We start from the raw sequence: 22,902 nt of genomic DNA, 5'->3' as shown, positions 1-22,902 counted from the left end.
CATGTCAAAAGAACATAAGGTTTCTTCCCTTTATTTTGACGAGTTACCTTTTCCTTCAGTGTAGCAACTTTTTCTGTTAGATCACTGATGACCGTTTTCTGCTCAGCGTTCTCCAGTTCATAAACACTGCACTTCTTTAAGGCTTCATTCAGCTTAGTATTAAAAATAAAAGTCAATGTGATAGAAATACATAGAACTATATTAAAACTGTGATGTTAGATTTGTCATATTTAATTTACAAAACAGCGGAGTTTATACTTTGAAATTAATAAATGAGGGTAACTTATCATCCTAATAAAATGTAAATACTTCCATGCAAAGCTCAGTGTTGGGTCTAAGAAATCCTTACGCCCAACTTAAAGCAAAGCAATTACACGAAGCAAACAAAAAAGTAAAGAAACAGAGCAAAAGCCTTCAGCAATATAGCTGCTGGTACGCAAATAGAAAGTTACGGCTAATGCTCACCAGTTCTAATAAATTAAATACTATTTAATAATAACTTTAACTTACTTTTTGCTCCGTATGCACAAACTTTTCACCAAGCTCTTTGTTCAGAAGATCCTTTTCTTGAAGCTGTTTCCTCAAAGTTTCAATTTGTTCTAATTTTTCTGTCGTGCTCAACAGTTTTTGTTCTTTTTCTCCAAGTGAAGTTTCAAGGAAGCTATTTCTGTCACTTAATCTAAGAAGGTAATACATATTTAGATATTTTGAAAACAAAGCTTGCTTTAAGCTTTCTAGGCATATTAGCTCCAAACTATGTTCCTAAAAGAAAAATTGTTTTCACACTTTCCATTTAAACTTCAAAGTACAAAAACTAACATTACTGCAACCAGAAGCAGGAATTAAGTAACTCTTTTTCAAGTGTTTTAAGAGATTATCCTAAGTAGAAGCTTAAAGCAAAGAAAGCGAATCCTGTATGGAGCTGTAAAGAGCCTTTATTTTACCCTTTAAGCTGCTCATTCAAGCCAGAGATCAGAATCTGATGCTTTTCCACATCTCGCATTTGTTGGTTGCGTAATTGGGTGAGCTGAGTTTGCAAACGTTCATTTTCATTCTGCAACAAAGTAAGAGTGAAGAGGATCATCACTTACAAACACTCAGAAAGGCTCAGGAAATCTGACTCTTCAGGAGATTTACAGCCTACACGGTAATAGAGACCATTATTCTAGCACTTCAGCAGATATCAGTGCAAAATACACCACTAATACCACAAACTAATATCACATCTTAACCAAAAGTTGAGATGTGATATTAGTTTAAATAGATGCAACCCACCTTTCAGAAATACCTCCTTCAGCAATGCTGTGATAGCATGAACTCAAGGATGATTGCCGTATACCCAACACACCACACACACTCATACTGTGTTAAGGCAGCTTACTTATCTTAACGGGGGGAGCTACTGCTTTGAAAATATACTTTCCTCGTTGGTTCGAGGACAATACCAAACTTGCAAATTTATTTTTTTCTGCCTATTTTTCAGGTTGAAGGAATGCAAAAACCTGCAGATGGGGGATTGTGGAGAAAAGAAAAAGGAAGCAAGCTCCATTCACACAGCTTTTTTTTTTTTTTTAAAAAAAAAAAACCACATACAAATCTCCTACTCTAGCCAGATCCACTGCACCAAATCAAAAATAAAACCACCAGAAAAAAGATCTGACAACAGCAACCAAAACCAGAACATATATCCAGAATCAACAGCAAATAGGACAAACACGGCAAACTTGTCACCTCTAATGCAAATAAGCTAGCATTCTGGAGAAGGCAGAACACACCTGTGCCGCCCTCAATAGCTGCCCTTCTTCATCTACACCAAACGTTACCTGTATTGAAAGGCTTTGTTACAAGATTCTCAAGTAATTAATAATAGAAGGTTGTCTTTCATCTTAGAATCATTAATTCTTTTTTATATATGTGCAACTTAACGGATAAAGAACTATGAATAATGCAGCAAGCCTGAAGGAGTTCAAGTAAGAGATGAGTTGTGTCATTTAGTGAAAATAAGGTTTACAAATTATCAAACACTGTAACTTGTCCATCAGGAAATATTAAAAATAACTTTTCTGATAAACATTTACTTTACTGTTCCTTTTGGTGCCTTCACTGACTAATTTTACAATATAAGTACATATAAAATCAATATATGGGGTTTAGATTGTATGTATATAAATGAATATTAAATTATTATTTTTATATGTTTACACAGTTTCTTTTTTATAAGTGTGTGTGTATATATATAAAAAAATAGTAATATAGACACACACGCACTTTATATAAAAGAAACTTGAGGGATGTAAGAAGAGGAAGACTTATGCCAGTAGGAAGAAAATCTAATTCTGGACTTTTTGACAAAGGCCACCTGCAAAGAATAATGAAAATCATGTTGCCTTTTACTATGTTTCCAAAGCAAATAACAAAGCCTACGTTCAAACAAGGTTCTCCCTGTAATGACTGTTACTTTTGCTGAACAGAAGTGACAGGCTTCAGCTTCAGAGCATAATATAATACGTGTACGCTCTCTGCCAACATAATTATGAAGCATAAAGTAGGCTTTAGACATTTTTGCTAGATGCAAATTGACATTTTTGTCTTACTGTAGGCTATGATAGTAAGACCATAAACAAGAGAATAAAATGATTCTCTTACACCGCAGGATTTTACACAAATACAAAAGCTCACCTGAAGAGCCTCCATTCTACCTTGAAGCTGCATTCTATCTTCCAAATCCTGACAACGCTCTTCTAGAAACAGAATTTGTTCCTGCAGTTGATTTCTTTCCAATTCTAACTCTTCAACCACACTCCGTAAGCCTGCTTAAGTCAAAGAAGAAAAATTATTTCAAGCAAGGTCTACTAAAATTCCTGAAATCTAGAAATGGTTTCAGCTTTTTCTTCACAATTCTCACCGATGTTGGGGACAATGAGGTCTCAACCATTTCCAGTGGAAATGCCTGAGGCCCGGCATTTCCAAACATTAGATGGCCTTAACTGTTGAAAAACCAAAATAAAGCTGCATAGCTCAAGAACTCAGAGAACCTGGCAGAAATATTCTAAACAGTATTGTGGCTCAATCAATAGTGTGGCTCACGTTACTTTAATCACAAGTCAATCATGTACTTGGCAGGATCAGATCTTAAGCAATTATTAATAAACAAAGTAAACTGGTCTGTATCAAAATTTGCAAGTGTGTCTATTCCATTTTAACAATAAGATATATTTGCAGCCTTTAGCAGCGATATAAAAACATTTGCATTAGAAAAATAAGAATTCGATATTTAAACTAAAAGCATACAGCAATGGAATTGCAACATAACTCTTATACAGATTGGAAACACATTCACAGGAACAAGACTCGTAACTTAAAAAACACATGATCTTGCCACGGAGGATATTTCATGGGCACCAATGTTCACCCAGTTTCAGTGTTTACTCGTATTTATATTCTACTTCTGAACCAAAACTAGGCAGTTCATACAGCACGCACATGCTTTAAAATGAAAAGGAAGAAAACACAAGCCAAAAAATTCAACAAAGATTAGAATACACCACAAATGGGTTGTTAGTTGAATTTGAAAACAAAAATAGACACAAAATACAGATGCTGTGCATGCTTTAATAAACTGTCTAGTCGCTATCACACCTGCATTAGGTGAAGTGTACTCTGGCCACCAACCTCCCATATTTTCTCCTTCAGCTGAATCAGTGCTATCCAAGGTGATGTTCAATTCTTGAAAGCATTGTTTTCTATCGAAGTTGTATTCTTCCTACGCACAAAACAAGAGAATCAGGTTTAATTTAAAGAAGAAAGGAAGCAAAGGTAAAATACATATTCTGTTATCAAAAGCGCGGTTACAATTAGAAGTCCTAAAACTCAGCAAGTGACTCAGGTGCCTAAATATAGGTACATGGGGCTGCTGTAGAGTAGCCTGCCCAACTTCCAGCTATTATTTCCAGAAAATCCAAGTCTCCCGCAGGTTTTGTACCTGCAAGGCCTTTGAAGACACCCTCAGGCATCTGAAAAGCCAATGGATAAGTATTTTTCGATATCTTAGTTGGTCCCCTGATTTCTACAGTTAATAGGGTTCTCTGAATCTCAGGGTAAAGTATGGGAGTTAACTAAACATAAAACTATTCTTCCAATGGTATGTTAATGTGACAATGGCATCCTAATTCTTCTTATAAAAGATTACCATTTTTTCGTGCAAGTTACAGCACCGACTACCTCCAAGAACACCTGAATGATCTGACACTACTTAGTAATTATTCACTAAAGCTCCACCAGCAGAGATTTGTAAAGACTGTATCTGAACCAAAAATGGTGTTAACATATTAAGCATGCACATAGCTTCAAGCACGTGAATTACTCCAGAGGGAAGCTGGTTATTTTTCAGTGTAAAATTAAGTAGACTCGTTGCTCGAGGAATAGAGAGGTGCGATGCCATTGGAATTTCTCCCCTCCTGATCACACACATAATCATTAAATTTACCAAAGTTTTCAGTTACACAACTAATCTAAATTCTTAAGCCCGTAATATTTTTAAGTGTGAAGCACCATATAAATAATAGCACTTTCCATATTTTTATTAACATACAGGTAAAAATAAACTGTTATCTCTCTTAACCCACCTGAAGCTTCCTGCTGGTCTGATTGCTTTTTCTTCGTGCCTGCTGCAGCCTGCCCATTCCTTGAGCTGTGGCCAGTTCCTCCTCCAGCTCCTGTTGCCCTGAGACCATGGCTGGATCAGAGCAGCCAGGAAAGAACCAGTCATCCTCAATCAGTTTTGTGCCACAGGAAAGCAGTTACATTTATATCAGACACTTACTACATGAGAAGAGACCAGGGACAGGCTGAAGTCCCTATGAATGACTGACAGGAACAAGATTAAAGAAGCAAATCCATTGCGTTCACCTTGTGATTTCCCTCCAACATTACTACGAAGAACGTAAGAATGAAGTCCACATATCTCACTAAGAAGAAGCAAACCGAAGTCTAACTTTACTACTTCTTCTCTAAACGAAGACTTTATACAGGAGACTGGAAAGGGTGAGGTTATGCTGATACTAAGAAAAACCACCAACCAATTAAAAGGCCAAATTACATCTCATTTCAATTTACCAGGTTAAAATATACCTAATTTGTATGATGAAGGCATCAGCCGAAACAGCTGTGGTTTTTATGATCTGAACGATCACATTCATTTGTATGGAAGTGACATATGTCCCTTTCAACTTTAATTTTAGCCAGATAATTTGAGGAAGTCACAAGCATGTGTTACACTGCAAACTGGCATCAAACCATCTTATAAATTAATAATACCATTCTTTTTAAGACAAATACAGAATCACTTGTAAATAAACACACTGAATAAATTCAGAATATGACAGCTTAGGTATGCATCCTGTTCATTGTTAGAAATGATTTGTCATTTAAAGTACATTCCCATCTGTTTTGTGATACGACAAAACATGTTTGGGGTAACAGATTAGGAAATAGATGTTTCATGCAAAGCAGACAAAACAGAACAGCCAGTGAAAAGAAATGAAAGTAAAGGTGGCTCCATACTTTAATTGAAAAGTAGATTAATTAGGTAAGTACAAATTTAGCTTTCCATTTAACCCCATCAATCCAGAGCTGCCCTCACAGCATGCACAATTTGCAGAACTTATGTCGACGCACCTGGGAGGCAAACCCCAGGCACTCCTTTGAGATTCGGCCTAACTGGGGATACTCAGCTTTCATCTGAGTTGTCCAAGGATTACTTATACCACAAATTTCATTAAAACACAATTCTGTAACACCTACTAGATTTAAGTTCTTCCTGTAATATTTAAAAATTACATACTTAACATGTTGTCAGAAAAGATTAGAGGAAAAAAGTTAAAGGAAAAAAAAAATGAATGACCCTTTTCAGGTAGAACTACTAAATTGCATTTTACTTCTGGTTTTAATTACGCTTTGGCTTCTGGCACTGTCACTTTATCAGCATTCATTAAAGAAAGGTGTGTAAGTTTTCAAGTATAAATTCTACAATTTTTAGTATTTTTTGTCATTATAGATACTTCTTCAAAGCCATAAAAATAAATGCCAAATTTTGATCATATGCCTTAAATCTCTATTTAGAAGAACTGTCATTGAACTCAGTGAAGCAATTCAAGGAGCAAGCATTACTCCAGATAAGAACTTAACCCCTTCTTTGGAGGAAAAAAAATATTAATTTCTTGGAAGTTGAAATTGAATTAATCTGTTTTTAAGCACAATCAACCCAAAATATTTAGGCTTCTAAGTATTTGATAATGAAAAAAAGAATGACATTACCATTGTCACATGAAAAATGAAAGTATAGGAAGTGGAGCTTTAGAATGATTTCAAATGCTTAGGCAAGTGTTAAAACACTTTCAGTTAAATTCAGCATTGCTTTAACAACAATTAGTAAGTAAATACATCTTCTAGTGTTTTACAGCAGCGTAGGGAGCTTTTCATTTGCAATTATATCTAACGTAAAAAATGGAAAACTTCCCAGAACACCTTTCTTCAGATACACGCTGCATTTAAATTAACTAATTATGTGTCTATATTTCCTGGTGTCACTATTCACACCAAATATCACAATCTTTAGTAGTTTGCGAGGAAACAAGCCCCAGTCTAGAGATGTAATCAATACCATCATCCTCTCTGCCTTTGCAGCTCCCCACACATTCAACCCAAAAGAGAGAATTGCCACATATGGCAAACCGTGATGAGCTATGATGGAATGAGTAGTGGGTTTATATATTGCTCAAAATATTGGTAGCTAATATTAATGCACACAAAGTTCTGCAATTTATGAGATGGAATAATTTAAAAAAAAAAAAAACTACTACTGAATTGCAAGTACTACTAAGAATATTTCAATGAATTTGATTCTTACTTAGTCACAACCACTTGCAACAAGCCAAGAGATTTTTCTCTAGATAAGGTTACAATATAAATATGGAGTCAGCTGTTACCACAAAGGAAAGTGAAGGAAGATGATTCAGTTAATATAAATGAAGAAACAGGTTTTGGAAGGCAGAAAAAAAACCAAGTTAAACCCAGCATTTGTTACATGTACTGCTAAAAACCCACGTACCATCAATGGCAAATCTTATAAGGTACTGTTGGCAATTTCCTCCAAAGAAGTAACGACGGAAGAAATCAGCAGCAGTACATTACAAGTTGCCATCGCTGCAGGAACCTGCATGCACAAAACTGATGGGAAACTACGTTCTCCCTGGCTGACCAGATCGCAGTGTAGGGTAGGAGTGGAGGGGGAAGGGACGCTGAGGGCTCGTCAGGTGTAACGGCAGGAAAAAAAGAAACAGAAAGGTCATGCTTATCCCAAGGGGAAAAAATGCAAAATTAAACACGGACTGACGCAGATGAAATTTTACAACTGTTATTAATATTGCATGTGGATCTGTAGTTACCACAGATGATATAACAGGTAGTTTTAATGAAGGGAATATTATTCTTTTTCACTTCCAAAGCATTACACGCTTAAATCCCTCAAAAAGGAGAGACGTGATCCTTAAAACATTTCTATGCTTACATACTGAGCTTCCAAATTGATCATGTAAATGAAAAATAATTCAATCGCAGATTAAAAAGAGAAGGCTCAAATTAACTAACTGGATTAATTATGATGGTAGGTTGTGCACATTAAAATTTGCCATTAATCCCCACACAGTTAACTAACGGGATAAAAATTATAACAAAGTACTAGATGGCACAGAAAAAAAAAAGGCAGCAAAAACTATCTGAAATTCAACCAAACTTTTACAAGTTTTAATAGAAGCTGCTTCACTCTCTCCTCACCTTCTTTATTAGTAATTTAGAAACCTACAAAACCTGAGGTCACTTGAAATGTTATTTTCTGTAGGTAATTTAATATTTTTAACTAGTTCCAAACCACTGCCAGTTAGTGTTATTCAGCTGACCTAACAGATTACTAGATATTTTAAGAAAGGTTTCTCATTAATTATATTTAAAAGAAAAACTCTGTCTCAGATACATCTTGCTAAAGCCACACCTTCATTCATCAAATTCAAACCAACACTATAGTTCCCCAGCTTCACCGGTCGTTCTAGACAGGCAGCTTTAATATTTCAGTGGTGAACTTTTTATCATTGATCCTTCAATACGCAGACAATAAGCTTTCGAAGTAAGTTCAAGCAGTCGTTCAGAGCAGCAACTCAGATGGCAAACAGAACAAGCACATCTACTCTTGAAAATGATACAAAATAGATGAATGTACGGAAAGCAGATTCAAGGAAATGGGAAAAAAAAGCAAAAATTGCAAATTTAAGCAATTTCACTAACTATACACATCTTATGACTACAGAAACGAGTCGTGGTGGTGTGCCATCAATTCAGTCTGAAGTACAGCAGACACACAGACGTGTGTGTGTATAAATATCTATCTCGTATCTACAAATATGGTAATTGTATCGTAAATAAAACGATTCACCTTCTCTCTCCTCCTCAATCTGAGCCATTCTCAAGGCCATAGCAGATTTCTCTTCTCTCACTTGATCACGGGACTCCTCGGACTCCGGTACGTTTTCTTGCCATTCCATGAGCTGACTCTGCAATTCATCCACGCTCCCTGATTCACTGGCCTAACAAGAGAAAATTGCACATGAAAATATATTTACCAAGTCCCACTGCAAATGGAAATAACATTTTAAGTTGGCAAGCCATTCACAGAGAAAACTATCCATTATAATTCAACACTCTGCATAAATAAAAATCTGTGAAAGCAATAATTGCTACTGTAGATTATGTATAAACCAAGCCTCACGGCTTTACAAAATTAAAAAACGCTACCGCCAGTTGCACTTTCAACCTGAAACATTTTAAAATGAAAAACATCTATTTTCACCAAAATATTTTTGCTGCACATTTTCGTCTTAGCTGTGTTCCATTGAAAAACAATATTCAACTGTCTTTATGTGGGATAACAAATATCTATTATTCCGTGATTCCGTGAACAGAATAAAAAAAATTTCTGCTTTCTCATCAAAATAAAAACTATTTTAAGATTTTAGGAAAACAAAACAAAACAATTAACTTCTCCACAACATTTGGAAAAACAATTCTTTTTTAGCAAAATATAATTAATGGTTTCAAACTGGCTCTGCTGCTAGGGCTGCATAAAGGTTGCGTGATTAATGTATACTATTAATCCTTCTAAAGCCCTTTAGCAATATTTTCTGAGTCTTCTCACTTTGTTATCGGAGCTGTACATTTATCAAGGTTACAGCTATATTTCCTTCTGAAAGCTCTCTGTATTGTACACAAAATCACAGACACATTTCGATGACTCATGTTAAATGTAACTCAATAAACAGTAAACTGCTTGGGAAAATATAATGTAAGGTATGTGGAAAAGCAAGTAATTCAAAACCTGTCAGCTTGTTATCCAAGTGAACGGCTACTGGCACTGACAATTCCATATATCACTACATTAATTTTCAGCTCCAAAATCTACCTAACACTTTTCAAAGTCTAATTAGCACTGTCAGAGTTAATCAGTAACTCCTACGAATCAATTTGAAAGTTAACCTGTGAAGCTGCCCTCTTTGTAACTTGGTCAAGATCAGCTTGCAACTTCCTCTGCTGCTCTTCATAGACTTCCAGCTTAGTCAGCAATTCTTCTACAAAAAATATAATAAATTTGGCTCATAAGGACACAAAACTAATAGGAAGATCAACTTAAAAGAAAAATTCAAAATGAAAATTCAGACGATAATTCATTTCAGTTAGAAGACGTCTGTTGGACCGTGTTATCCATTAACCCATGAAACTGTCTTCTCGATTATTAAATATTGATGAGTGCTTTAAATCTAATTTAGACTGATGAACTGAAAATTCTACTGTTTTCTGTTTACTGAAAAGGACATCAGAGAAAATAACACAAGATGAAACAGAAAAATCTCTCACACAACTCTACTTTAAACTATCTGAGGTTTTAAGCAAAAAGTCTCTCTCAAATCCTTACAAAAGGAAAGAAGATTCTTCATTTACTTGAAACTCACTGCTCTCAGAAGTTTACCGTATATACTTTGATAAATTTTGTATGTTTGGTCTCATTTTTTCTCCTAAGAAGATGCCTCTTCCACAACTGCTGGAAAGGTTTACCCATATTCTGCCTAAGCCTAAATGCAACAAGAATTATGCACAGGTTGATACAGGGAAGGAAAAGCTGAGCTGTAGCTCTGACTTAAGTACTGTATGCTATTCTTCAAAGTTGCATGCAATTACTTCAGAATCTGTTTTAAAAAGAAGAAGATACACTTTGAAAAGGAAAGAGTTCATTTCTCTTTATCTCTTTACTTTGAATCATCCGCAAAAAAACATAGATTTCTTTTTTACCATTTTGAGTTCTAATTTCATGTAACGATTGCAGCTTCGACTGTAGTTCTTCATTTTCAATTTCTAATTCTGAGACACGATTGTTTAAGGCAGATACATCATTATTCTTTGATGAAAACTAAAAGAAAAAATAGTTATGAGTTTTTTACATGCCACAAACACAGCAAAGTCAGTGCAACTTTTTTTTTTCTGATTTTTTAGCAATATTTAGAACAGCTGTTTTTCTAATATTGGAAAGTGCAATAAACTAGCTAATCTCTAGCAAATTTACCCCTGAATGCTGGTAGCACCAGTCTGCACTATTTATTGTTGAAACTTGATCCTGTATCAATGTTTTACCACCACTCAATTTTTATACATTCATTCATATATAAAGGTACTCTGAGTAAGTTATTTTAATGTTCTATTTACCCCATATATTTATTGTTCAGTCAAATCTCCAAGCACAGTAGTTTAAAACAGGTATGGAATATTAAACATAATGTCACGCATACGTTTTTTAGTTCATCCTCCAGTTGTTTGATTCTTGATTTAGACCAAGCCTTCATTTTCAGAAACTTTGCTTCAGATTTGCTGGCCTCTTCTGTTTTCAATTTCACTTGTGCTAAGAAACAAGATGCAAAAAGTTATTTAAAACCATAGAAAGATTATTAATACAAGATCTATGTTTAATTCCTTTAGCACTGGAAGTCATACGCTTACACAAGACAACTTCATTTACCGAAAAATGTAAAATAAGAAATGCAGTGAGAAATTTATTGTTCATGTGATGATCTTGGTATTCCTATAACCCTCATTATTATAGGATTTGATGATAGATACTTTTTAATTAGTGTGGCAATAACTCTTCTACCAAATTTAATGTATTTTTACTTGCAACAGGTAGGAAATCGGCATGCAATACCTAACAGTCTGGGGCAAAGGAACCCTTCATATGTAACAACTGTTTAAACAGGATACCTTCTAAATCTTCCATCTTCTCTTTGGTTATAGATTCCAGATCTCTAACTTCTTTGGAATGAATCTGTCCGCTACGGCTTAATTCTGCCACTTGTTTCTTAAGCTGGAACAGGGCCTGATCTTTCTCTTGTAGCTCAGTTTCATGTTTCTCTTGAATTTCATGCAGTTCAGCATTATATTTCTCCTTAACTTTTGTCATTTCAAGCTCATGTTTCTCCATCATGTCTCTTAACTGGGCTCTCATTACATGTTTCTCAGCATCCAGTTTAGACTGGAGGTTTTCTTTTTCAGACAGAAGACGTTTCAAGTTTTCATTAATCTCCTGTAAAAAAAAAAATCAAACCAAAAAAACCCAACCACTTTATATTTTAATGCAAAGTATTTTTAGCACCACTGTCAAATATTATATGTGCATTGCTGTTGGTAACCTGGCTCCAGTAGCTACTCAGCTCTGACTTCCCAAGACACAAACGGGGACTTCAGCAAAATGGCATCACTATTGGAGTGCAAACTACAGGTAACTTCTCCCACAGATGAAAATGGAGTAAAAAAGAATGTTTGGTTCTATGGAATATAAAAGAAAAACAGAAGCAGATCTCTTCAACGGTGATCCCAACGATTAAGAATGCTCACTACAATGCCACCCAGGTGCTGCCACCTACATGCATTAAAACTGAAGCTGGCAAACTGATGTACTTCTTCCTTACGATGTTTTGTTGCTAACTAGTTTTCTGTTAGTGCTTATTCTTCTTTTAGTGCCTTTACATTTGTTAGTTTTATACATAAAGAGGTAGAAAAGATTACAGATCACTGTAGCAGAGCAGTCCACTTACATTAGACCTGCTGTTCAAAAACTACGTTCATGATACATAAACCTCAGAATATAAACTGTCCAAGCAAAGAAGCTGTGCAGAAGAGCTGAGAGAACATTTCCAAAATACGGTTTAAAATGCTTCTGTAAATAAAGCAAGGCTTCCTGCTATTTTAATACTTAAGCTGTAATGGAATCTCAGGTTTAAGTGCTTTAAGTTCATGTTGTCACAGTCAAACCTTCCCCCTGCCCTCAAGGTGTACATTTCTGTCCCCTCAATGCGCTAGCACTAGGTACCATCAGTTCTTGCAGAGCATCACTGTAGAAAGATGCATCTAACCCAAAAGAAAAAAAAAACCCAATAAAGTCCTGCATAAGGCAGGAGGCATAACAAATGGGAAGGACAAATGAAACATATTTAAACTACCATGGATCTTAACTATCTGAGCAGGGCATCTACCTGGGTACATATAGTTGAAACAATTTCTAGTAAGATTTTGATTCTGGCAGCCCGCTTGGCAAGTTGAAAATTTATTGGAAATAGTGTATAGCTAAAACGGCACCCCGGACAGGCTGTAACGGGTCTGTTTCAGAGTCCCAAAAGCCCGTCTGAGAGACTGCAACATCCTTTTTCTATGCTGTTGAACCGAAGCAGCAGCACTCAAAGGCTATAATGAGAGTTCCTGCAAGGTGCTTAAACACAACACACCTTGATTAGGTATTGCTTTTCAATCAGTAGAAATTCGGCAAAACGAAAGGCACACAAATAGCAAAACACTCTCTGGGGAAAAAGGGAAAGAAAAGCCTCGGTTTTGGGGGTCACTGCAGTCTCTAACCAGAGAAGCTAAAAATCTTTTGACAGCAAAAAATTCTTCCCTACATGGCAAGTTCCCAAAGTGAATCAAGACAAACTACATGTAAGAGTTGACAGTTTTATATTTTATGGAGTTTACCGCTCCTTTAAGTTAATTTCCTAACTGGAACTAACATTTGTTTGCACAACTATGGTTACATTATTAGCACACTGAAAAGCCTCCCACAGAACTGTCTAAATATTTTATACAAAACTATCTTTTGCGCACAACCAAACAGCTTTTTGAACTTGTAATTGACCCGATGCGTTTAGTTGTGCACTTATGCTATTTCTTACTTTCAATTGCTCGTCCTTGGCATCCAGTTCGTTTTGCAAGACATCTATCACCTGTGTCCTTCCCAGCATGACTTCTTCCTTTTCATGGAGCTTCTGTTTCAAGGCCTTTAGTAACTAGCAAAGAAATTTAAAAAAAAAAAAAAAGAAAATAATCAAGCCATCAATAAAGGAGTTAAAACTTTCAGAAGAGAAAGACGACGACTTCTCTTTATTCGCCCAGCCAGACACCTGAACTGTGCCACAGAGGTTAGTAATTACATGATTCCGAATTCCCACGTCTAACCAAATCAAAGCAAGCTATTGAGTTTCCAAAGCAACATACCTGTTCTAGGTCAGCACTTGCATCAGATTTAGCAGCTAATTTAAAGAGCTCTTGCTCATGCTTTTCTCTCTGTGCTTCCAGTTCCTTTTCCTTTTCCTGGATAATATTTTGAAACACACATATCTAAAAACAAATAGAAAGTAAACATGAAACACAAAGGTACAGTAAAAGTACACTGAATTGTCCAAGCAGAGCAAGATACTATGTTCTATCTTGTCTCAATTTTGCTTCCATTTAACATTAAATATAGTAACTAGGCAGTGACTACTGATCAGATCTGAGCAGATAAACCTCCAACTTACATAAAGTTTGTCTTAAATCCACAATAACAAACTTCAAATGAGAAGCACAGTACTGTTCATTTTTGTTTAATATCACAGATCTTTGCCTTTCTTTTTTGGATGACGTTGTTCTGAGACTTACGATTTCTAGAAGACTACACGGATCGTGTTCATTTCTAGCAAGTTTCTACCAAGTAAGCCCAAATGGCAGCTTTAAAACCTATCTGCCTCCCCCTCAAAAACCTGTATTCTACTTCTAACATCTTTGTTAGCGATCTTACAATTTTTATAAGAACTGGATGTAGCTTTTGGAATCTCACTAATGTTATTTTGAATAAATTCACATAAAGTCCTACCCAGATATATATTACGATATTGTGCTTGCCAAAAATGGCTTTTACAGTCTCAATTGTTTGTCTTTTTCTTTCTTTCCTGTATGAAAACTAATTCCTTGTGTGCTTCTGAACAGATGTGGTCATTTACAGGATCAAAAGCTGCATTAGCTGGCAGATGCTATCGCTAGACCGCTCTCCATTGTCTTTGCAAGGTCATGGGGAACAGGAGAGGTGCCTGAGGACTGGAGGAAGGCTGACATCACTCCAATCTTCAAAAAAGGCAAGAAGGAGGACCCAGGGAACTACAGACCGGTTAGTATCACCTCTGTCCCTGGGAAGGTAATGGAGCAACTCATTCTGGATGTCATCTCCAAACACGTAGGGGAACAGGAAGTTATTGGAAGTGGTCAGCATGGATTTACCAAGGGCAAATCATGCCTGACCAATCTGATAGCTTTCTATGATGTTATAGCTGGTTGGCTGGATGAGGGGAGAGCCGTAGATATCATCTGCCTTGACCTTAGCAAGGCTTTTGACACTGTCTCCCATAACATCCTCATTAGGAAGCTGAGGAAGTATGGGCTAGATGAGGTGACAGTGAGGTGGATCGAGAGCTGGCTGAGTGACAGAAGTCAGAGTGTTGTGATCAGCGGCACAGAGTCCAGTTGGAGGCCTGTAACCAGTGGTGTCCCCCAGGGGTCAATACTTGGTCCAATTTTGTTCAATATATTCATTAATGACCTAGATGATGGGACAGAGTGTATCCTCAGCAAGTTTGCTGATGATATCAAGCTGGGAGGGGTGGCTGACACTCCAGAGGGCCGTGCTGCCATCCAGCGTGACCTGGACAGGCTGGAGAGCTGGGCAGAGAAGAACCTAATGAAGTTCAACAAAAGCAAGTGCAAGGTCCTGCACCTGGGAAGGAAGAATGCCAAGCACCAGTATAGGTTAGGGGCGGACATGCTGGGAAGCAGCTCTGAGGAGAAGGATCTGGGGGTCCTGGTAGACAGTAAATTATCCATGAGCCAACAATGTGCCCTTGTCGCGAAGAAGGCCAATGGCATCCTGGGCTGCATAGGGAAGACTGTGGCCAGTAGGTCGAGGGAGGTCATTCTCCCCCTCTACTCTGCACTGGTGAGGCCACAACTGGAGTACTGTGTCCAGTTTTGGGCTCCCCAGTTCAAGAGGGACAGGGAACTACTGGAGTGAGTCCAGCGAAGGGCAACCAAGATGATTATGGGACTGGAGCATCTCCCTTATGAGGAAAGGCTGAAAGAGCTGGGACTCTTTAGCCCGGAGAAGAGAAGGCTGAGGGGGGACCTGATTAATGTCTACAAGTATCTAAAGGGTGGGTTTAAGGAGGATGGAGCCAGGCTCTTTTCAATGGTTCCCAGTGACAGGACAAGGGGCAATGGGCACAGGTTAGAACATAGGAAGTTCCGTTCAAATACACAGAAAAACTTCTTTACGGTGAGGGTGACAGAGCACTGGAACAGGCTGCCCAGGGAGGGTGTGGAGTCCCTTCTCTGGAGATTTTCAAGACCCGCCTGGATGCAGCCCTGAGGGATGTGCTCTGGGCAATCCTGCTCTAGCAGGGGAGTTGGACTAGATGATCTCTAGAGGTCCCTTCCAACTCTGAAGATTCCGTGATTCCGTGATTTTTATTACAGATAAAATAAACTCAAGACATCATACGATGTGGGAAATACTGAGATGACCAGTTTCATATATGGTAGAGCTCAAACACTGAGGGATGAGGCATATCACATTAAAATCTGAGATTTAGCTTCCAAAGGAGCTGGAAGAGCCTGGTAACATCAAGGAATGGATAACATGCTCCCTAGTTCCACTTTTTTTTTTTTTTCTTTTTAAGTATTATTTCAGAGGATGATGTTGTTTGTCTTAGTCTCTTAACCAGCTGCTAACTTCTAGAAAAGTTTCCCATTAAGTATACCAAACTTTTTCAACTGTTTTTTAGTCAAGAGGAAAACGCAATTTTTTCCCATGCTCCCATGCTACAAAGTGTGCCAGACAGCTCACAGCAGAAGTGAAAGTGATATGCCAAAAAGCCATTTGTGCCAAGAATGGTTGCAATAATCCAAAAACACTACCAGCCACCGCACACGTGCATTTTTGCACTTTCAGATGTAGTGCTACAACAGAGAGATGTTTAGGGGTTCTTCTGCTCAACTCATTCCACTCTCTTCCACACTAGTTCCTCCGTGTCCAACCACCAGCCACATCCTTAAACTCCTTTCTTGCATAAAACTCTCAACTTCAGTTATCGCCAGCACATCTACTGCTTCATTATTCTCACTTCATCTGATCACCATATAGACCTTTACTCAAGAATCATCCAAAATTAAAAAAGGCATTTCTTAACTATCAGGATAGAAACACTACAGCCAAGACACCACTTCTTCTGCCAAAGAATGTAAATATTTTTATAGTGGTTTTACTTACATTTTCCATATACGTAGCTTCTTTTGCTTGGAAACGCTCTCTTTCTTTGTTCTGAGTATTTTTAAGACTTTCAATCTGTTCCTGGAACAAGCTGCACTTTTCTTCGCTGTCTCCAACCTTTTTGGTAAGGTTTTGAACTAGAATCTGCATGCTTTCTAGTGATGACTCTTTAACAGCCAGCTGATTCTTTAGAATGCAAACCAAAAGACAATTAGAAGAATGGACCCAGAAAAAGGACAGAGCAATTATCATGAAGCCACCTCCAACCCCTTCCCTCAGTTAAAGGAACATTAAACTCAAAATTCAGGTTTGGTTTAAATTTGAAAGAAATTTGTCTGCAGATTGTGAAGTTGATACTAATACATATAAATACTACTGACAAAAGTATAGACCTACTAAAAATGAATATGCTATAGACCTATACATAGACCTACTAGAAATGAAAAATAATCAGTAAAGAACTTTTATTCACACGAATATCTGCAGAGGATTTGTGCTTCAGAGAAGGATCCACCATATAACACATCAGAATTAGCCGATTCCTTGAAACCTCTATGAAGATTTTACATTTGAGCTGCTAATATACCTTCAATTCTTCATTGGGCAAGAGTGTTTCATTGGCAACACCACTTGATCCACACGCTATCTGTAAGTCGATGATATAAGCATCTCTTTCAGCTAACTTCTTTTCTTTCTCTGCCAGCATGGCATCCATTTCAGCCCCACGACAGCGCTGGGCCTCCAGTTCAACACTCTGAAAATGAAAAGACAGCATTGCTTGTAATCTATACTTCCGCCATCTACAGCATGGAAGAACGGTTTGGATTATTTCCTTTTGGCCTGCTTTAGGGTGCTGAAAAAAATACAATCAAATTTATAACCTGGTTCAATTTGAAGTGTAAACTGTAATTACTAAGCCTTTCTTTCTGAAATTCTGCAGCACTCACATTCCTGCCACTTTCCACAGTCACATACACAAAACACATCGCTGCATGGAACAGCTACAAACCGAAACATGAAATCATCCCTTGCCTACGTTTCTTCCTGTTATGACTTACTTTTATAATAAGAAAAATGGAAGCAAACCAGCATTTTTGTTCAAAATACAAGATTTAAATATAGCATGAATCCACAAAACTCGTATTTGTGTACCCTATTCCATTCATTTTCAAACGACTACAAAAGCACGCTTGAGGAATCACTGCTCACTGAAGACACAGTGACAAAATTCTCACTGCATTTGCTCATGCAGGTTGTAGCACATAAACTTCTTTGTCTACTCAAGAGAAATCTCTCAGAATACCTATTTATATATTTAATTATATGTTATATTACTAAAGATATTTAAATAAATATATTTAAGTGCAATCCTACACCACAAATGTGAAAAACCACACACTTAGCATCATATAAAACATCACCTTTTTGCGTAACTCTTCATTTTTTTGGGTGATCTGGGATTCTAGTTCTTCTATTCTCCTTCTCAGTACTAATATTTTCCCACGATTCGCAGCAGCATTTTCCTGGTCGCCATCTTTTGATGCCTGCAAAAACAGGGAGTTTTGCATTCCGTAATTAGGCAACATCTGACTTCTGTACCTCTACCTATTCAGATAATACTGGTGAGAAAAAGTGGACTTTACTCATGGTTTGCGTTTCAGTTCTCTTATATATTACATATTCCATGTAGAAGCTAGAGAAAGCAGGCACAGAATTCATATCAAGCTTGCAAAAATCTTTATATTTAAATTATGAATGATAATTATTGCTGCAAAGTGGACTGAAACGTGCAATAAGGGCATTGATTTCCTCTAGCAATTGTAACCCATACAATCTGGCAAGCGTAGTCCATATAACTCAGAGGGAAAATGGACTATTGGGGGGTTGCGGGGGGGCGGGGGGAGAAGAGTGTAAACTAAACTGTTCTTAAGCACAATGTCTCCAATCTGAATTTCAGTATGCATAACTACTGGATTACAGAAATTATTTGTTGTTACAAAAGAAATCAAGTGCAATTGCTAAGTATACGTTTTATTAGAGAAAGGGATCAGAAACATAAACACTGCATGTCTTTGCAGACACGTAGGGACTTCAACAAACTGATCTATTTCTGTTCCCTTTCAGCATAGTTTTAGAAAACAAAAGCCCTGGAAATATTAAAGCCTCACTTAGTAGCTGTATGAAGTTAAAATATGCTATTTTGAAGAAGTACAAGCCTACTCACACAACTGTGCTATCTTTGTTAAAGGTAAAACACTGGTCACTTAAATGAAACATTCCAATATTTAATTCACATTTTGCCACAAAGGTCATTTTTAGATTTCCATTTTTATCTTCGACATTAAAGTAACAAGTTAGTTTTTGTTTTCATTTCTTCTAAATAATTTATCTTCCTGATTCACACATGTTAAAAGTCTGAGCTGCTAATAAGATGAAGATCAGAAAGGATTTTTTTACTAAAACGATTTGAAAGGAATGTGCCATTTTGTAAATTTCTACAGAAAGATAAAAGAAGAATGAAATAAAAATACACGGATGGACTGACAGCACCCACAGAGTTTACCCTGATCCTAATCTGACACAGCTCAAAATGTGAAGTTCAGTTTCACAGTTGAGTCCAGCACACAAAACTGTCTATAGCCTTACAGAAGTTATGTCTGCTTTAAAACGTAAGGACACTTACCCTTTTTTGTTCTGCTTTTGCCTCCAAGCCTCCTGATTCTGATAACTGTTTCTTAAGTTCTTCCAACTGTGAGGTTAATGATGCAACCTTGGCTTTGTTTTGCAGCTTCAACTTGGAAAGTTTGGCATCAGCAGATTCCTTCTCCTCCTAAAAACATCAAAGTCATGAAGGACTAAATTAGCTACGTGAACAACTGCATCCTTCGATTCTTCCATTAAAAAAAAAAAAAAAAAAAAGAGAAAGAAAAGTCTAAAGTGATTACCAAAAAAAAAAAAAAAAAATCTTTCCCCCGAAGAGACATGATAATGTCATATGCAACAGGTCTGCATATATGAAACAACCTTCCTTTCATTATTTAAACTTTCTGCATATGGTTATTATTATTGCATAGAATACAGGGCATTAAAACTTTAGAAACGTTCCTATTTTTTGATAGCTATACAGATTCAGGGCTTCATTTTTTAACAAGAAGAGTTATTCATTTAAACTTTTTTGGGTTCAAAAAGACAGACACCTTCATAATACTACAAAAGCATGTTTCTTTTTGTTTACAGAGATGACTTAATTCACAATGAATTTTAAAAAATTTAGAAAATTTTAGAAAATTCAGTATTTTAACACTTGGCTGTTTGCATCCACAGAAGACATTTTTATAGAAGTGTAAAAATAAGTCTCTTGCAGGAACAGACCAACCTTATCACTGTTTAAAAAACAACAGAGTAAAAAAAACAAACCCTCAAAAGCCTTCAGGATATTAGATATAAATTCTTTCTAGTTCCATCCTTCCTAATGCCAGTCAAAAGCAGAGGCATGATATAGAGTAACATTAACAGGAAGATCATTATACAACAAAAAGACATATATAGTGGAAGTAGAAATAAAAAATTATCTACAGAAATTCAGTCTGATGTAAGCTGCCGTCTCACTAAACGTCCAGCAATTATTTGGATGGTGGTTTTCCCTATATTTAGCCTAACGTGACCATGCACGTGCAGATCTCGGGAAGTCAGTCTCTCCCTTGCATCTGCTTGTGCCAGGAACACATGCTGCCTGTCTAATACCCAAACCCAGTTACAATTTTGGAACAGAAGACACCATGGCAAAAAGCGGCAACATCCAGGAACCGCAACAGCTAATTGTGACCAATGCTTCTTGTGTTCCCGGAGCTGCTATAACTGAATATAAGCCTGTATCCATGAAAACAGCTCACAATAAACAGGACTGAAGGCGTTCTTTTTAAGCAGTCTTTTTGACATGAATACACGCACGGTACCTTTAACTGAAGATCTTTATTCCGAAGCTCAGCATCCTTCTCTCTGACAAGCTCCTTTAGCTGTGTTACCAGCTGTTCAGTACTTGTCAGCTGTTCAGTCAAATCTGTCACCGACATGCTTCTTGCATCTTGCGAGCCTGCGGCCTGCAGCCGTTAAATATACTTAGAACAAAGAAAATGGTGCAGACAATACTGCTTCTGCCAAACAGCCTGCACTTGGTGTTTGGTTCGGTATTTATAAACGCATTCAGCAAATCTTTAATTAGAGTGCAATACTAAAACTTCCATATACTGTATGTACCTATACCAGATGGTTTTTAGCAAGTTTGATAGACATAAGAAATTAATATTCCTAAACCAGTTTCTATGATTCATAGTTTTAAATACAGCAAAACCATCAAAGCCTCTAGGAATCTAAAATTGAATTGCCTCATTTACTGGATTTGCATTGTAACAACCAGTAGTAGCGTTACAGTAGTGGCAACAAAATATTGATCTAGAACATACTATACACAAAAAATACACTCGGGATAAAGCTTATGTAATTCCTCCAGATGTTTTCTTAAATCAAGATAAGCCTAGTGAAGAGAAACAGAGTTACGCACAAGAGATTAAATACCAAGCAGACAAAAAGCAAGAATCCAACCTGACTTTTTAGAGTCCTAAAACTGAGTCACGGTAAAACTAGTTAAGCAACTTATTTACAAAAGAGCAAAAACGTACAATTTGTCTGTCATCAATTAAAGACTCCCTAGATCAGAAATTCTTAAGAAAATATTATTTTAATAATAATTCAATACTTACTGTTTTGGAAGGAGAATCATCTCCACTACCCCATTTCCACATAGTTTCACGATGGCTACAAAAACATAAATGAAATAACACCGCAGTAAGTATCAGTGACTGTCAGATAACTGTAATTAAATCGTGCTTCTCACTACATATTCCACTGTAAAATGCTTGAAACTAATTTGTTTGTTAAATTCTGACAGCACCTCTGATCTCTACCACATTACTAGTTGTTGAAAATAATGAAATTATGTATAAAATATGCATAATATGCCTTTTCTAAAAAGTCAGTAAAATGTCAACACTACCAAAAATAATCATAAAAGTGTTTAAAGAGTAAGTGCCATAAAGCATTAATCAGCATAGTCGCTTGTCCCACATATAAATAGAAGATACAAACCATGTATAGTTTGCTAATATTTAACCTGACCTTAAACACTTCCTGCCACGGCAATATGACAGGGATTATATCAATGTGTATTTCTACAAAACCATAAATAAGACTAAAAACATGAAAGAACACCAAACTGCATTAATTGCTGCACAAATGCTGCATATCTGAAAAATGAATGTTGCAACCCTTGAGGTCACTGGTCAGCATATAAAACACCCACATCTCAAATCCCAGGAACAGCGAGTGTTCCTTGCTTCTTTTGGTCCCAGTCAGGTACAAAAAATGGCACCAAAGTGCCAGACATATACATAATCACAGTTTCTGATCATGGAAAGCTGTAGCTTTCTAATAAACACAATATAGGCCACAACAAAGTTTCAAAAAGCAAAATCCTAAAGATCAGGTAGGCACCAGGCAGCTCAAAGCTTAAGACCTTTACTGAATAATAGTTACAAACTGGATTGAGAAAAAAAATGGGCAAAATCTATAAAATAGCCCATGCAGTAAATTCCAAATTGTGTCTTGGAGATATAATCTTAAAAGCAGATTACCACATCTTGCTCGGCCTCTGGACGATATTCCCAATAGCAGCATGAAGTGAGAAGAGAGGCTGTACCTGTTCAGTAATTTTCACTCTCACCTAGTAATAATGTGTCCTTTCTTGTTTATTACAGACTTTTGAAATATCCATACAGAGAACAGTACCAAATTTGGAAAACAGTTTATAATCAACATTAGCATATAGCTTATCTTAAAAAGTATGCAGGATGATAGCAGACGCTGCTCTTAAAGCCGTTTATCATTTCAAAGCTAAAACCAGGAATCACAGGCTGCAATGTGTGGCCTACATTATCTACAGGGCCAAACTGGATTCTGCTAAGGACCCTTTCTAACATTGAAATCAACAAACGAGCCGTGAGCTTGGGGATCAGAATTACACAACTCGTAAGTAAAAACCTCCTCTCATAACTTCTCCAGAGCTGTACCACCAAATCTGTTCTCAATGAAAAGCTCATTTGCAGACACATAAAAGGGTTACTCAGGTACAA

At 36.8% G+C, this 22,902-nt stretch overlaps 1 protein-coding gene across 3 annotated transcripts in view; it reads right to left on the bottom strand.

Moving 5' to 3' along the window:
- LOC134514872 (golgin subfamily B member 1-like) overlaps positions 1-22,902 on the bottom strand; it is a 46,185-nt gene that overhangs the window by 20,438 nt on the left and 2,845 nt on the right. Inside the window, exons 2-20 of one of the 3 annotated variants that reach the window (XM_063333190.1) lie at positions 21,475-21,529; positions 20,671-20,814; positions 19,398-19,544; positions 18,136-18,258; positions 17,301-17,468; positions 16,715-16,900; positions 13,636-13,758; positions 13,314-13,427; positions 11,353-11,674; positions 10,887-10,996; positions 10,393-10,510; positions 9,583-9,674; positions 8,486-8,636; positions 4,626-4,735; positions 3,640-3,763; positions 2,680-2,813; positions 945-1,054; positions 511-679; positions 48-152 (exon numbers count right to left, since the gene is read on the bottom strand). In XM_063333190.1, the coding sequence (XP_063189260.1) occupies positions 48-152; positions 511-679; positions 945-1,054; positions 2,680-2,813; positions 3,640-3,763; positions 4,626-4,735; positions 8,486-8,636; positions 9,583-9,674; positions 10,393-10,510; positions 10,887-10,996; positions 11,353-11,674; positions 13,314-13,427; positions 13,636-13,758; positions 16,715-16,900; positions 17,301-17,468; positions 18,136-18,258; positions 19,398-19,544; positions 20,671-20,814; positions 21,475-21,516 (2,592 nt within the window). In that variant the 5' untranslated portion in view covers positions 21,517-21,529. The remainder of the gene's footprint in view (positions 1-47; positions 153-510; positions 680-944; positions 1,055-2,679; positions 2,814-3,639; positions 3,764-4,625; positions 4,736-8,485; positions 8,637-9,582; positions 9,675-10,392; positions 10,511-10,886; positions 10,997-11,352; positions 11,675-13,313; positions 13,428-13,635; positions 13,759-16,714; positions 16,901-17,300; positions 17,469-18,135; positions 18,259-19,397; positions 19,545-20,670; positions 20,815-21,474; positions 21,530-22,902) is intronic. The other 2 variants (XM_063333191.1, XM_063333192.1) reach the window with 2 other exon arrangements.

Source organism: Chroicocephalus ridibundus, chromosome 4 (genome assembly GCF_963924245.1).
Source record: "Chroicocephalus ridibundus chromosome 4, bChrRid1.1, whole genome shotgun sequence".
Classification (NCBI taxonomy): domain Eukaryota; kingdom Metazoa; phylum Chordata; class Aves; order Charadriiformes; family Laridae; genus Chroicocephalus; species Chroicocephalus ridibundus.
Note: the sequence above shows the minus strand (reverse complement) of the source record. Positions and strands in the feature narration are given on the sequence as shown.